The 16,700-nt window shown below is 39.2% G+C and overlaps 1 protein-coding gene across 2 annotated transcripts; it reads right to left on the bottom strand.

Annotated features, from left to right (window-relative positions):
* Positions 1-9,414: 9,414 nt before the first annotated feature.
* Positions 9,415-16,700, bottom strand: LOC144700229 (RNA helicase family protein). 2 transcript variants are annotated; one of them, XM_078571689.1, is made up of 16 exons: positions 16,418-16,700; positions 16,107-16,252; positions 15,829-15,928; positions 15,531-15,746; positions 15,360-15,455; positions 14,237-14,512; positions 13,036-13,239; positions 12,776-12,931; positions 12,568-12,660; positions 12,141-12,355; positions 11,903-12,062; positions 11,550-11,823; positions 10,916-11,108; positions 10,413-10,599; positions 9,798-10,166; positions 9,415-9,700 (listed from the first exon to the last, which is right to left on the bottom strand). In XM_078571689.1, exons 1-16 carry the CDS (start codon positions 16,661-16,663, stop codon positions 9,566-9,568), a joined length of 3,066 nt encoding a protein of 1,021 aa, XP_078427815.1. In that variant the 5' UTR covers positions 16,664-16,700; the 3' UTR covers positions 9,415-9,565. The 2 variants fall into 2 exon arrangements, with proteins under 2 accessions (XP_078427815.1, XP_078427816.1); XM_078571690.1 differs by lacking the exon at positions 16,418-16,700 and having other exon boundaries at positions 15,829-15,932; positions 16,107-16,247.

The raw sequence follows: 16,700 nt of genomic DNA, 5'->3' as shown, positions 1-16,700 counted from the left end.
ATAGTTACTTAATTTGGAAGGCCAATAAAGGTTATTGGGCTGCTGGAGTCGTTAACTAGACTGATACATGGGCCTAGAGCGTCACACATAATTGGTCTTTTGGACGTCGGAAGATATACTTAAGTTTTGGGGGTTTTATGAAAAATACCCACTTAGTATAAATAGGGGAAGGCACTAAACGAAATTCACCCAGGCCAGAATTGTTCAAGGGCCTTTCCTCTTCTTCTCCCATCTCCCAACACCCCTCTCCCTCCCCAATGTGATTGGGACGACGTAAAGACGTCGACGGAGAAAGAACGGGCCTCGTCAATGAGAAGGAGGAGATCCGATGTGCTGAGGACCGCGTGGATACGTCTAGAGGCTGTACACGTGAGCAGCTTGATTTGGCTTACTCCGGGATCCAAGAAATCACGGATGCGATCAAGGAAAGGTACTTCGATTAATGTTTTTATTGATGTCGTTCGATTTGTTCAAGTCTTCCACTTCGAATTGTTTCATTTATTCATCCATGTCAAGGCATCTAGAACCCAACAAAGGATTCTATGGATAAGTTTAGGGGCTGCATACTTGAACAACTCGACATGTTTTACTCAAGGATCCAAGAAATTGCAAAGTGATTTGTGCCCATGTGATTGACTTCACTGTCTTTGTTAATGTCACTTTGATTCTGTTTCACATCTTACACTGCAAGGAATTTGTTTCATTTATATCAAGGCCAGATAATCCAAAATAAGGTTGCCACATTCATCAGAGGTCCTAGGACTAAAAGACATTATCATAATTTGAGTCCTTTTATGCACAACACCTTCTTCCTCTATAGGTATTTTTTGGTGAGATGAAGCTCTTTAACACCACAATGATAACAAGGTTCTGGATATGATAAAATCAAGGCACATGCTAATTAGTAATATATTTTTTCTTTACATCATGTATTGCCTTTGTGATGATTGTAAACATGATTTTGTTACCATAGGTATATCAACCATCGCATTACAAATATGTGAAAAGGATGATAGTTAATAAAACCTTCCAAATGCAAATTGGAAACCATTTTGTCCACCCGTTGAAATTTGATTCCAAATCAAACTCCATGATTTTTAATATTATTCAACTATCCCTGTCATGATTTCTGGTGAGCTCTCAAATGGTGATTACTTATGCATAGTGCTTTTACACTTTGTGTAGGTGAATGATGTTCATAAACAGACAAACAAGCACTTCAGCAAATATTGACCCAAACCATTGTGTATGTATTAGTTAATTTTTTCAATATCATCATTAATGAACCCTTAAGTTGATTCTCTCTCCTCTGGCTCTAAGCCTCTAAAAATTCTTCACCCCTATATCTGTACTGTGTCGAAATCTTATCCATGGGATTTACATTCAGTGCATACTGCTTCCTTGACTATGAAGTCATTTTCAAGGGTCTTAATAGTTTTTACACACACGAGAAGCCTTCGTGTATTCCCAAGTCCCAAATTAGAGGAGCTTCATTTGTTAATCATCGTTGAGTTCATGCAGGTGAAATATTAAGTCTTATACTAGCCATATCCATTTCAGATTTCACACTTGGTTATTGATTGGCTTTATGTATTGATCAACCATGTCACAAAAATCCCTTAATTCATTCCCAAAAAAATAATAAAAAGGTCACAAATATTCACATTGTCTTTGTCAAACATCAACAAATAATCGAACTTCTCTAATGTAAACCCACAAAATTAAAAATACATCTCATTTAAATTCTTCACTTCCACCATTCCCTAATTTATGTAAACAAAAAACCATAAAATACCACAATTTCTTGATCCATATTTCTCAAATATTGATAAATAAGCACTTAGATAAAGATTGATGACTGTCTCTTGAAGCCCATACTTGTTTAAGGTGATTTGTGAGAAATTAGTTGTAAAATGATGGTATCAATATGAAGCTAATGGCTAAGGACCCCCTTACTAATGCAGTCTTTAATCCTTCTTGAATATCAAAGGGAACGAGATGAGGTTATTAAAAAATACCTTGTCCTAATTTATTCATTATGGTCAAGGAAAATAGAAAATTCTGAATAAGTGTCCCATGCGTGAATCTCATATGCTTTAATTTCTAAATTCTGAAACACTTGATTCTTAACAGACTACAGTTCTCTTATTAACATTTAGGAAACTCATCATAGTGTAAATTCACTAAAATTTAGGGAATTAACTTTTTAGGTGAATTTAAAGCCATTTTGGATTGAACCCTGAGAAGGAAGATATATTTTGTTGTAAACTTTATTTACTGTGAGATTGAATTCAAGAAAAATGCATTTGTTAGTTGATGGGGATCATCTAGTTTTGAAGATCAGTCTCAATCAGCTCGAGGAGCCAGGGCTGAGGTGAAAGACTCTGCCATCAAGTAGTCAGCCAAATCAACTGGCCCCCGGAGGTTGACATTATCTTCGTTCGTGCTTTTGTGGCTTCTTTATAGTTTTGAAGGTTGTGTATGTGGGCCTACATGTTTGTATGTTTGGGCCTTGGTGTCTGGCCCATGTGTTTGTGTGTGTGTGTGAACCTATGTGAGCTTGTGTGTGGGCCTCACATGACCCAACGTTTGGGTCTTCCCCTTTATTTATGAGGAGGGCCCATATTTACCCCCTATGTAAGGGTGGGGGGCGTTACCCCTCATTGAAGAGAAAAAGAAGAGAAAACAGCTATGTTTATGTTACTTTATTTTATTTTTAGTAGTAAATCATATTTACAATTTTGCCATTACACGTAAGGGTCACCCTTGTGAAACCCTAACCGTAGCCGCCATCCATTGTTGCTACCGTCACCATCGCAGCCACCGCTTGCTACCATCACCGTTGATGCTGCCCTCTGCTAGGTACCCTACTCTCCATCGTTGTGTGCTTCGCCACCGCAGTGGCTGCTGCCGCCATTGAGTGTCCCACGCCACTTCTGGCTTGCCACAAAGACATCCCGCCGCGCCGTTGAGCTCACCACCAAGTTCACTACCTTTGCCAACCCAATCAGGCTCGCTGTCGCCCTCCGGATCTCCACCGTCGCCCAAACAGAGGGGAGTCGTTGTGCTGTCTCTGTGTGTACCTAACAATGCATGCCCAACCTGCGCTGCCACCACTGCAGTTGATGCCGCCATTGTCACCGCAACTACCATTGCCACCATTGTTGCCGCCATCAGAATCTTGGTTGCTGCTCCTGCCAACCTGGCCCTCATCGTCATCATGTGTGTTCCACTCGCACGCTCGCTCGCTCGTTGCTCGTGCCCCCATGCGCCACCTGTTCCGTGACCACCATTCAGCCTTGTCACCCCACCACTGTTGTTGTTTCTACCGCTATAACTGTCGTTGACTCCGTCGCCTCTGCCACCACATGCTTGGTCACCGCCCATACCATCCATGCTGTCCTCACTGTCGTGCGCGTTCACCTGCGCGCGTCATGCACCACACGCGCCGTCTTTGCCCGATGTGCCCCCCCCCTCCCCATCACCACCACTTACCATCAGCGGTACCATCCTTTACCCTCCGTTGGGCTGCCGTACAAGTTGTTGATCATATCAGTACCGACGCTGATGCCCCCCAACCACTTTCACCAAGACCCGTGCCATCATCCACGCCATTGCCCCCAGCTTTGCTCGCACCGCCTGTGCCACCGCTGCACGTCGTGCACACTAATGCCATGTGTGCTGTTCTACCTCCCATCTGCGTCACAGATGCGTTGCATGCCTGCTCCGATTGCCATTGTCATGGACGACCTGGTTGCATCTATTCTGGTACGCTCACATCTCTCTCTATTTATGCGTCCGTTACTTCCTTTAGTGACTCCCGAATCCATCTCAGCTGTTGAGGTCAGGTTAGAGATAGACAGGGATATCGCTCTGAGAGTCAGGATTCCTATCCGTACTTCTCTGGTTGGACTTGTTGAGGGTGCATGCACTAACGGCCGTAGCTCTGCTTGCACCATTGGTCTTCAACTGACGTTAAGAACAATTGAAGTTTAAGTGTTGGAGAGAACTCCACTTTGAGAAATTCATTCCATCCTTGACCCAAAAGAGTGAGTTGATAAGTTAAACTCCTTGAGTGCATATTGAGCTTTTTATAATGATACCAACATTGATTTTAAACAACATGTATGATACTTTCCAAATAGTATGGATAACTAGTGGACTGAGTTGGGGGGTTGGAAAAACAAAGGGTAGAAATTCTACGGGTACGAGTGATGGAACACCTCCATCTCATGTGATGGATAGTAAAATATACTTTGAGTGTCAAGTTCCTTAATGAAATGGAATCTTGAGTAGGGAAGGGGTTGATTCTTCTTCAATTCCTGAGCACAAAATCCCTTTTTCTTGATCCACCAAAATATAAATTTGAAACCTACATATATATATATATATATATCCTCTTCACCCATATCCTAGCCTACCTAAAACTTTCCCCTGTATGATTTTATTACCTATAGGAACCCATCTCTAAAACTTTTTACTATTAATGATGATATGTTTTCACCTAAGTCCATCTATCTTCACCTGTGAGATATCCTTGTGGTATTGTTTTCGTGTTATCCCTCTTTCTAATTTCACTCTTCATCTTCTCATTTTTTCTTCTTGGTCATTGCATTCTCACTAATAATATATGTTTGATAGTCATGCATAGATTACGTGGATTCGTCTATGACTTCGTGCCTGTCTTTAGCAGTTCAGTTTTTGATGTACCCCTTTCAAAAAAAATGCTTAAAAAAATCCTTCAAAAAAATTCTTCAAAAAAAATTCTTCGAAAAAAATAAAAAAAATAATAGTGGGGTTTTAATACGGAAACTTTATTCATTCATGATGAACTATCAATCCAATTCTTGTGAGAAGTATTCTGATCATTTTCCTCAACCTTTTTTCTACCTCCCCCCTTTCACCTAAAATCTTGAGAGTAAAGCAAGTAATATTTCCCTTTGCACATGTTATAATTCATCTTACCTTTCTCCCTTCTTTCGAGCCATCCATCTTTTTCTTCTCTCTTTACCTATAGATGCCACATGTAACAATATCCTCACCACCTCACTTCATTGGCAGCCACATGACATTTTGTGCTCAACAAGAGGAGAAAAGTATCCTATCCTACTTTAGGATAAATATATCAAAGGTATCTAGCACCAAGTAGCAATCTATTGAGAGAGAGTGTGTCCATAACCTTGAGAGATGTGCGGACCACCTATTATTTGAGAATTTTAATGTCACTATTATCTATAGCATCGTACCTGGACAAAAGTGGATTCCATTTATTATCTTCACCAGCTCTTTCCAAGCTACAAGGGGGTTGACCTACATGTCCTTTACAGGTTTATGTCTAAATTGTCAACGAAGGTATCATATAATGATAAGTGGTTGATGTTTCTAACACTTCACTCTCCTTCTCTTTGTTTTCAAGGATGATTAAAAAATGCAAGAAAAACTTTATGGACATTGTTAAGGGACTAACAATGATTAAGTTGGGGGTATTTGCTAACGTCAAATTAGATAAGTAAAATTATGCTTTTATATTTTATTCTTACCACATATTTTAGATTTGCACTAGAATTATTCACCATTTAGAAATAAAATGAGAAATTTATGATTTATTTTCTTAAGCTCTGTTTTTATATAATTTATTGATTTTTGAGACTAACCCCACTTGACTCTTTGGAGCATAATTTAGGTAAATACAATGGTGAATTTGAGATACAAATGGGAGGAAATTATAAATAAAATGGATAATGAGAGGAAGCCCAATACGCAAGAAGCCTATTCTAGAAGTCCATTCAAACCTCCTTAAAGACCGGATCAACTAAAAGCAAGAATTGTGGAACTAACCCACAATTTGAAATTGAATGGTTTATTTTGAATCTGAGGAGGGTACGTGGGTCCAGGCTGGAAATTGAGAAATCCTATCCCTCCAATCCCTTGGAATTATATCCGTTGGCTGGGAGAGTTAGACCACTTCTACTTATTCTCTTCTCCCATCTCTTTGTGTCTCATCTTGGATTTCTGCTCCCAAGTTGTTGTTGGAGGCCTAGTGCATCAGATTTCTTGGATCCATTGTTGTTCTACAAGAGTATGGGAGTTCAAGGGTGATCAAGATTCTTGGAGAAAGAGCACCACTTGGCCCTTGGGGGAAGTGACAACAAGGTTCGTATGATCTCCTGAATGTTTGATTTGTATTTTCTCATCATTTTATCTAGATACATTCCAAGGATAGCCTAGACTTCAAGCTTTCCAATGCATCAGACGTCACTCAAAAATTCCTCTTGCAGCAAAAGTTACAGTGATTTTTGTCCATTACTCATTTATGACGCAATTTCATGGCAGGAAATGCGGCCTTAGGTTCTATTTATCTTTAAAGTTTTTTTTGCCCTTAAAAAATTCGTAAAATCACAATAAATTATTAGAAGTTATAATAAACAACATAAATACTTATTTTATTTATTTAAAATAGTTTTGACTAGTTTCCTATCCTTTTGTTGATTTTCTCTTTACAAAATAGTTAAAAATCCAAAAAATATAAAATCACCAAAGAAAGTTATTTCAAAATATATTTGAATTACAGTTTACTCTCTCATTACCTGCTCCTTGAGGATTTGACCTTTACTTACCTTGTTCTAAGGAAAATTTTATAAATATTTTTGTATAAATCAGAGCCTTAAACGACTTCTTTAACCCAAATTCTGGTTTATTAATTCCCGAATCAAAGTTGAAATTATATGACTCTCAATACAACCACACCTTTAAATTTTGTGAATTTTAAATCCTTTCCATTCGTATTCATCCAAAATTTTAAAATGAGGTCTGATGATATGGGGAGTGGTGAGTGGACTGTGATGAAATCATAGAATAATGATCACTTATATTTAAACACATATCATAGACATACTATTCATAGGATATCTGAGAAGGACGTCACAATTTAGGTTGAATAATTTTAATTATTCCTCATCATATGATGATAGTTGACCTTGTAACCATTTATGTGGAGACAATAAGAAGAGTTAGAGGTGATCTTTAGCGAAAGAGTTCATTGAAATGATCTGTGTACATCCCTAGATGGTTTTGGTATCCAATTATCAACAAAGTTGACTCATGTCATAATTGTGGCGTTGGTCCCCACACTAGAACCAAAGATACTTCATGAATGGATGTATGGGCTTGACTATGATTTACACGTTTCTAATCAAATGGTTTCAGCAAAGGTGATGCAACAAATATACAAGGGTTGCCGTATGGTAAAGATGGGATCATCCACCTTCAGTATGAGAGGACACATAAGAAAGTAAGGTCATATAATCTGAAAGCAAGATTTTCAAGGATTTCTAAATGGATGTGCTAACTAAGATGACCTATTAAGGTTTGACAATTGATCATGCACTAAGCCATTCTAGGAGTCTCGTATAGATGATGCAATAAATGTATGTGGTTAGTAATATAGATTATAAAAGTTGATTGAGCTTCATGTAATTTATAGAATATGTGGTATAGCTTGGTACGTCATGTGTTGATCTATCATTTGGGTTAAATTGATCCATGATCAATTAAAATGTATGTTACATATAGTTAATTAATTAAATACTTATTGAGCTTCTGGAGTTATCGACAAGACAATTATTGTTGTCCTAGATGGATAAACACATGGTTTATTGGACATGGGAGGATATACAAAAAAACTATGTTAATATAAAATTACCCAAAGTTCTAAGTGATAATTAGCCACGCAAATTTCTCCTAAGGTGACCCTTCCTCTTGTATTATTGAGCACTCTCCCTTGTGAGGTGACTAGAATCATGAGAAGATCTTTCTGAATCTCTAATATAGTTGATCAAGTAGTGGAGATCTATAGTGTCAACGACCGCATGGATATGTCTAGTCCGAACCCAACAATGGCTTTATAATCACATAAAATTTAAAACAACTTATAATAATCACATCACATTAAATATGAAAAAAGTAACATAAATGTTTCATACTAGGTTCACTTCATATTCCCGTGAAAAGAAATAATGCTCTTGCGAATGAACAATGGCAAATCAAAGATGTAACTTCAGAGAAATTCAACATGATTAGTGGTAAAGGCCAAGTGAAGTTGGTTTCTTGGTAACCATTGCACTGGTTCCAAAATTGAATATTCTACAAATATTGAAAAAAATGCCAGGCTTGAGTGGGAACTACATAATTGGAGTCTCAAGAATAAGTGCATGACTCATTGATATGAGTAGCGTGAGCAAGGTGAATAGGTTTGTAGGCCATCAAAGTAATCTATTGCCTAACAAAGCCACCAAGGATGGTGTAAGAATACTTCACTGAAATCATTAAAAAAATAAGAGTATACCCAAATCAGTGGGGATCATATACACATCAAAAAAATTGAGGGAGAACAAAGTGAATTATTTATGTTGATTGTATTAATAATAACAGATAATGATTAACACATTATATCAATCTGAGCAAGGTATTTGATAATAAAATGCTAGGCAGGTCAAGGTGTTTCCTTGGTGTTAAAGTGGCATAGTCGGGGGAATCATATCCAGCCATCATTACTGGTATACTGTTGACTTACTGGAAGCAGCTTAAAGCTTGGGATGATGCGTACAAAAAAAAAACCAATTAATTTCAAAATGAAGATGTAAGCTGGCGAATACAGTTTCCAAATGAATGGAATTAAAAGATTTTAGAAGATGCAAAATCTAGAGTGGAACACTGATAGAACTTTTGTAACCCAGAGAAGCATGGAGCAGAAAGTAGTTATTGTTCAAGCAGCTAATATTTCTTTAACTCAAGGCATTTGTTAGGATTGAAGGCTATATGGTATTTGCATGGATTCATGGTTAGTTGCCTCGATGGTGTCAAGCTTTATTGTACAATAAAATGAAAGCTGATATTGAAATTTATCAGATGCACCTCATCAAGGAATGATTGACATCTTATCAAGGACGGACTCTGGCAGGGAGTTCACAAAGAAGTGTAGAAATATTTTCAAATGATCCCCGAGGTCAGTGTTCTAGAAGATGATCTCCAAGCTCAGCAAGTACAACATCTACACTCCGCTTGACGAGTACGATGAACTACTCCCATTTTTTTGTCTTAAGCTTTACCATACTAAACGGACCCTTCAATTAACTAGCAAATCTACGTTAAGGGGTGATAGGTAGCCCTGACCTAGTAATACGTTGCAACTAATATTCACGAAAGGATTTGCAAAAAAAGTAGGAAGTTTGATTTCTTGAAACCCAACCACTTAGGATGTGGTTCGACCATCTCTAACAACAACACTAATGTTGAAGATAGGAAGAAAAGAGGCCTCAGTCAAATCTCTTGAGTCCCCCACCAATGCATATCCCGGGCATGTATAGAACAAGTGTACAATCGACATCCGTTAAAACATGGTCACAAATCAGAGCATGAGAGAAATATAATAATTAAAATTTTCAGTCAAAATAGGCTCAAAGTCACCTTAAGTTAGCAAGCTAAACAACAAAACCAAACTACAATGCGTCTAAATTGAAGTGTGAAATTTTGTACTGAGGGAACAAAAATTCAACCAGAAACCTTCCTAATAGTGGTGGACACTCTGGCTGTGTAGCAGTTCATTGGCGGCTGCGACCACACCTTTACCTTCTGCAGAGATGTTAAGTCCCGGCTCTTCTATCTTCCTTTGGAGGAGCTTGTCTAGTTCGGCTCTTAAATTCTAAACAAATATATATATATATCAATATGAGTCAACTTAAAATCAAAGTCTCCACAAAAATAGAAGAGCACAGTGAAACTAGGACAGCTTGGTGTACCTTGATGAGCTGCAACACACTCTTGGAGGCAGAAAAGTGGAGATATCCATCAAGCATCTCAATGCCCTCACCGGAGCGGCTTTGTCGCAAGCTCCCTCCAAAAAGAAGTAGTGCGTAATCCGAGATGTTAGTAGAGTCCCTGAGGTATATGCTCGCTGTTTTCACCTTCTCACTGTACACCAGGTATGGGAGAGGGAAAAGGCGGACGCCGGCATTGACTGAAGAAGGATGGATGTCAACTTTACCCACGTCTTTGCTATAAAAGGCTGTTCTTTTCCCTCTTCTCTTGCATTGCACCACATTGGGGTAGAGCCCGGCACATAAAATCGCACATACCATCTCCAGATCATTAGCGTAGTGATTGTAGGCCTATTTACAGAACAAAAGAAAACAATTATGTCAGGAAATTGTTTCATATGGATACTTACTGTCAAGACCAGAGACTAGAGGATCGTAACTGAGGGAAGAACAAGGAGAGAGAAAATTCAACACTCATTAGATAGTTTCCTTAGACATTTTAAAGGGATACAAAACCAGATGACAAAAGAGTATAAAAGTCCGTGTCCGTAATAATTAGCTACTGAAAGACTGTATGATGAGAGGACAAGGACGAACCTTGGGGCCCTGACGTTTGTCAACAAAACCAATATCTGAGAGGAGATCAAGGAATTGCAGCTTCATGTCTGACATCATCTGCAACGTGATAGGGGACAAAAAATTCTCCCAGCAAAAGGCACGCTCCCTTCCACTCATTTTGGCATCTTTCCATCCCTCGAATGCTTTGAGGAGAGCAATATGGTCACTGCGGAGGAATTTCAAGACCGTTAGAAAATGGCAAAGCAAGAAAGTTTCGGAAGTGAGGGGGAGTGTTACAAGATTTCAGTAATTATGTTGTCCTTTTAGGGCTTTTATTTTCTGAACTTAAGGTTATCATCACTAAATACTTAGGGAAGATGAGACCATATCATTAGAGCTTCAGAGTGGTTTTACAGATCTTTCTCTCTTATTTCTCTTAACTTCTACTTCATTTCTATCTTAATCACAATCTCACTCAGTCTATCATTGTCGTTTCCAACAAAAAGAAGTGAGAAGAAAAAGGGGAAAGAGGAATGAATGACCTGCATGAATCTCCAGCGAAGGATCTTTTTGCTTCATCAGCTTCTTCTTTTCTGTTGATGGGCAGTACAAATGGATCACGGTGGGCAAGTGCAGCAGCTATTGTTAGCGCTGGATCCAAGCATTGGAAAATGGAACCCATTAACAGCATCTTCCCAATGTTTGGATCCACCGGAAGAGTACAGAGGTGACGGCCTGAATAAACAGAAAAAATGAATTCAAAACAATGAACTATCAGAAGAATACAGCGCGGAAACGGCCAATAAAGTGCAAAATTTTGTCAGTAGAAAATCTGATTTGGGATTGGCATAGTCACATCAACTTTCAATGTCACATTAACCATCAACTACTGTGGTTGACTTTACTGATGACACTGGCGTTGAGATTTTTCAGGTTTGCCAGCACTAATGTTGACTGGTACTGCAGACACTTGACTTTGAGGGGACAAGATTCTCAAAAAACCAAGTTAAACCAAAGCTACCGGACTCATCGATGCTCTGTCAACATCAATGTCAACTGCTATAGTTGACATTGATGATGACGATGACAGATTTTTTGGACCAATGGACAGTTGACTTCAACGCACGTTGGGATTGATGACTTCATCATCGACTTAAGCTTCTGATAGCAGAATACCTAGTGGTGTGAGCTCCTCTTGATCATCCAGAGCTCCAATTGTCTTCAAGAGGTCAATAGCATTCCGAACGGCTAGGGGGTCAGGCGGCTGGAGTGCTTTTGAGAGGAAAGAAGAGATAACCCCAAGCTGGAGGCTCTTAATGTTTAGACAGAGTTCTTGTAGGGGGGTCCTCAGAATTTCGGGCAACTGATACTGGGGCATTGCATCGTGGATCATCTTAGGGTAGAGTCTATAACAGACTCCAGGCTGAACACGGCCAGCTCGCCCTCGTCTCTGAGAGTAGAGAATCCAAATAAATAAAGATGGAAAGAAGAATTAAATATTTGTATAGGGAGTTTAAAGTTGTGTTGACCTGATGTGCAGAAGCTTTTGATATCCAAGAAGGTAAGAGACACGCAAGCTTGTTGAGAGCATCGTAACTGGTTTCCTTTGCCTTTCCACAGTCAATAACAAAGACAACATCATCAATGGTGATACTACTCTCAGCAATATTTGTTGCGAGAACAATTTTCCTACAAATTTGACCAAAGAAAATCATGTAAGCTCATCTAACAAGACATGTTAAAGATTCTGAGCTGACGGGCATATACCTAATATTAGTCGGTGGCCTGTCAAAAATCTCACGTTGGTTGACTGTGGGCATCGAACCGTGAAGTGGGAGGACTAGATGTCGGCTTGAATCTCCAAGAAGAACGTTCCCATTTATTTTTTCAAGCAACTTTGATATTTCATCCCAACCCGTCAGGAAAACCAGAATTGCTCCATCCCCTTCTTGACGACAAATGTGCTCTATTGTCGCTTCAACCTGTACAGTCAAACAAATAGCTCACCATTCATAGAACAAAAATGATAAAACAAAATGAGTGGAACATCATAATCCTAAACAAAGATGCAGCCACATATACATCATCACTGCCTTATGACAAAGTCGCATCAAAATCCTCTATATTGGAAGGAATAATACGAGAGTAGTAAGGACGGATTCCAAGAGTTAAAAGATGAGTCAGAATCCCTTACCAGACCAAGATCCAAGCGGCCCCCCCCCCAAGCTTCCAGAGATTGCCTTGTTGCTAGATTGTAACCTTTATAATGACTATCAATATCGACCTCCTGCAGTTTAAGAACAAGATTCGCCCTAGAATCAAATAAAATATGTTGAGAGTTGAAAAATCTATTGTCAGCAAATCATGAAACCTGTACACTGAAGCGAACGCACACTCTTTACCTCAAACATTTCAGTCAAAGGATCACTCTTTGAGGAGGGTTGTCTCCTCCTCTTCCGTGAGTCCGCTTGAAAGTTTTCAAACTCTGGTTTGATTTTATACCGAGTTTTTTCAAGTATGTCTTCTAGGAAGATTTCTGAAACGGGAAAAGTCCGACCCTGCGTCGATAAGGCAGAAACAAACATAAGCACCATTCAAATGAAACTCATTAAGGCAAAAAATTACTCATTGACGAATTTGACTCATGATTTTTGTTTATTACCGGGATATGCATGATTGGCGCGCCTCCAAAATACTTGGAAAACAGATCGGCGTTTATAGTGGCACTCATCAGAATAAGCTTCAGATCTGGACGGCGAGGAAGAAGATCTCGAAGAATTATTATGAGGAAGTCCTCATTCATACCTCTTTCGTGGATTTCGTCCACTAGTAAATGCGTAACACCGCTAAGATCTGGTTCCTGAACCTGTTAAGAAAATAGATGTGCTGATCATTTTCATAGACAATTACTTAAACAGTCAATTAAAAAAGAAGAGATTTTTTTAAGACAAAAGGGTGGGATTTTCCTTTATGAAGGAAGCTGCAAGACCCGCAGTGAAATATCATCCCATCATCGGGATATACATGAAACAAATGTCACATTATTTCCGGCGGAGTTTAAATCATTGGAAGCTCGTCATTTCTCACCGGAAAATTGAAAATAGCTGAAGAAGTAAATTGCAAATACCTGGTTTTACCTTGCCTACTTTTAAAAAAAAAGCAGTATAAAAATATAATTTTTTCGAATGGATTTCTTCCTGCTGAATAGAACAAGAGAATAAGTTATAGACAATTGCTTTATTGTCACGAACATCCAAAACTTGAACTGGATCTAGTTTTTTCAGCTTAAAATGCAATTGTAAAAACTGAAATTGCAAAAATGGGGCGGGGAGGGTTTGCGAATGTTCACATGCACTTCTAGTCATTTACTCCCAATGAAAGAAGCGTACCTAGTTCTCATACTAATTCTAGAAATTGATCAAACCCGATCTAAAATGCCCACAGAAGAATGAACAGAAATAAAGAAAAGTAAAACATTCTAAAGAGAAAATGGAGAGAAAAGAGGTTCATCGAGAGCAGATATAACCTAGCCTCACCTAGAGCTCTGAAAATGTGTCCCTACAAAGATAGAGAACTTGAACAAGGGCCTAAACCAAAGGACCTAAAAGAAACGAAGTTCTGAAAGTGAATCTGCAAGGAGCTCCCACTATCCTGCTATCAGTCCTCACAACCTAACAAGGTTTTGAGCCCCACAATTCCCCTCACATTCCAGACGTGATCATTTTTTCTTGTCCTTGGCACTAAGGCTTTCGGTCATGAACCAGATAAGATAAGGTTGTTTATGAAATAAGGATAAAAATTGTTAGATAGAAAAATAAAATGTAAGAAAAGTGAAATGATGCCGAGCAAGATTTCCCTCTTACCAGACGGCGAAGCAGAACACCAGTAGTACAAAATAAGAGTCTTGTTTGGGCAGAACGTTTAGATTCCAAACGAATTTGATAGCCAACAGTTTCTCCCAGGCTCTCACCCCTCTCTGAAGCAATCCTGGCAGAAACAGATATAGCAGATATTCGTCGAGGCTGGGTACATATAACACTGCAATCTGCCCCACGCAGAGCTGATATTTCTTCCTCGATAAGGAACTGTGGCAACTGAGTGGTTTTACCACAACCAGTCTCTCCAGACACAACCAAAACCTACAGAATATGGCCCAAAAATCTCACTCATTTAAGACAAAGATTACTCAGCTAGATTAGATGCCTTAATATAAAGAATGGCTTAAATAGGGTATCCAGACAAGGAACATTCTCAATAAGTATCAAATGTCAGTGTATCCCGGAAAGATGAAGTTTCTCGCATACGCTTTCTCTCCTCTTTAATATATGATGTTTTCCTTCAATAAAATAAATATCACCACGGAACTTGTGTCCTTGTTTTGAAGTGTATCATCTAATTAAGTATATTATGAGATATGGTAGAGTTTGGCTTGTCGCGATCATGTTGATGTGTGAAATTTACATTAACATCAGTTGACAGTTTTCTGATGACTTCGTCAACATCTACTGGTGTCAGTGTTCCCATCAACGTCAACTGTCCATACTTTAATGAAAGCTCCATGATCGCCATCTTCAACTTAGTTGGTTGACATTGATGACAACATAGACGTCGATGGAGTTGATGGCTGATGTTGACCAACAGTATAGATCGTTTTTAATAGCCTGCCATCGCCAGCATCGACTGTTTGTAATGGTAACTTTATCATCACCATCATTAAAAAATCTTTAAACTCATTGACTTCAATGTCGTCGTCAACATCAACGAAGGTCAAGGACATGAACATTGATGTTAATGACCCATGAAGCTTTAGATATTGTATCCTATTCATAAGATATCTGAAGATCATATTACCCTAGGTGACCACAGCATGGGCATGTGATAACAGTTCAAAATTTCCAAAAAAAAAAGATATCTGAAGATTCGGAAAGAGTTACCAAATGACTCGATCAGGAAGTAAGAAAATGTCCACTGCAATAGCCACTATACCTGATTATCAGCAACTGCTCTTAGAAATTCTTCCCTCACTTTAAAAGCGGGCAAATTTTCCCTAAAAGACTGCATAGTCCTGGCCGTAGGGGTTGCCTATTATAAATGACGTAGGTCCGTGAGCAAAATAAAAGAAATCTCCAAAAAAGTGTTCATTCAGTGTTGATGTACCTTTCTGAAATCTTGCATGTTCTTGAGATCCATGCTGAATTTTTCTTTGTTAACACCCATTTCAGATGTCTCCTGGAATCCGCTTGACCCAGAAGTTTGTATGGGCCGACCAGGTGTTTGACTAGAAGCAGCACCATAGGAGCCAGAACGAGAGACTTCCTTTGATTTTTCTAGAAGATTTCCCACCCTTCTTTCAATATCAGATGTCATCTTAATCTGAAGAGATGAACAGACTTTTGCGTCAAATACTTGAATGTCAAGTGATTCCCTGCACATAAGTCAATCCAAACAAGCCAACCTCTTTTTGCGTCGATCCATGACGCTCATCAAGATCAGCTCTATAATCAGGTAGTGGGACCTTACTAACAACAAAAGTCTTTCCTTTACTGTAAGCATGACTTTCTTCCCATAGATATAAAGGCCGACACGCAACATCAGTCAAGTTAGGCAAATTTTTAAAGAAGGCAAGCAAAAAAAAAACGAAGAAAATGATTCGCGAACAAAGAAATCCACAAACAACATCAAGAACCATAGCAAAACATTTTACAAAGAACAAGGAGTTAAAATTTGACTCACAAGTAGAGTCCTAGCTGGCGTGCCATATCTCCCAGAGTGTCATGGCCTTGCCTTCCAAAATTCCGTTTGATTACAAGCTCCTGTTGACCGCTATTTTTCATTTGGTTTATCTTATCCCACCATTCATTGGAGTCCAACTCTTCAACCTGGAAACCCATTTATATAAAATAAAACGATTAAAACCCCAAAAACTGCACCAAAGACATGCGAATTCCCAACTATTTTCCACCAAAATCTCTCATTCCTCAACTATTTTCCATCAAAATCAGTACTTTAAACCAAAACAAAAGATTGAGCGATTAGGGACATACATCTCCAGCAATATGCCGAAGACGCTCTGCCCGCCAGACGGGATCCCACCATCTCTGATCTCCTCGTCCGCCGCCTCTTCCACCTCCGCCGCCTCTGCCGCCGCCTCCTCTTCCTCCACCTCGTCGTCCGCCTTGAAAATTGGGCCCGCGCGACGCCATAGCTCGGCGCACCTGCCAAGAGACAGCCACTCGGAGACCAAGCGCAGAGGGAAGATTGCCGGAGACGAGGAAGAAGTAACAGGGCATTCAATTTTTACAAAGAAAGCTCCCCTGTACTTAGTTT

Source organism: Wolffia australiana, chromosome 2, assembly GCF_029677425.1.
Source record: "Wolffia australiana isolate 7733 chromosome 2, ASM2967742v1".
Classification (NCBI taxonomy): Eukaryota; Viridiplantae; Streptophyta; class Magnoliopsida; order Alismatales; family Araceae; genus Wolffia; species Wolffia australiana.
Note: the sequence above shows the minus strand (reverse complement) of the source record. Positions and strands in the feature narration are given on the sequence as shown.

Coding starts and splice junctions, on each gene's coding strand:
- LOC144700229 (XM_078571689.1), bottom strand. CDS start 16,663: ATGCCCTGTTACTTCTTCCTCGTCTCCGGCAATCTTCCCTCTGCGCTT. Junction 14,513..15,359: donor GAGCAGTTGCTGATAATCAG/GTATAGTGGCTA, acceptor CATATTCTGTAG/GTTTTGGTTGTGTCTGGAGA. Junction 12,063..12,140: donor AGGCCACCGACTAATATTAG/GTATATGCCCGT, acceptor TCAAATTTGTAG/GAAAATTGTTCTCGCAACAA.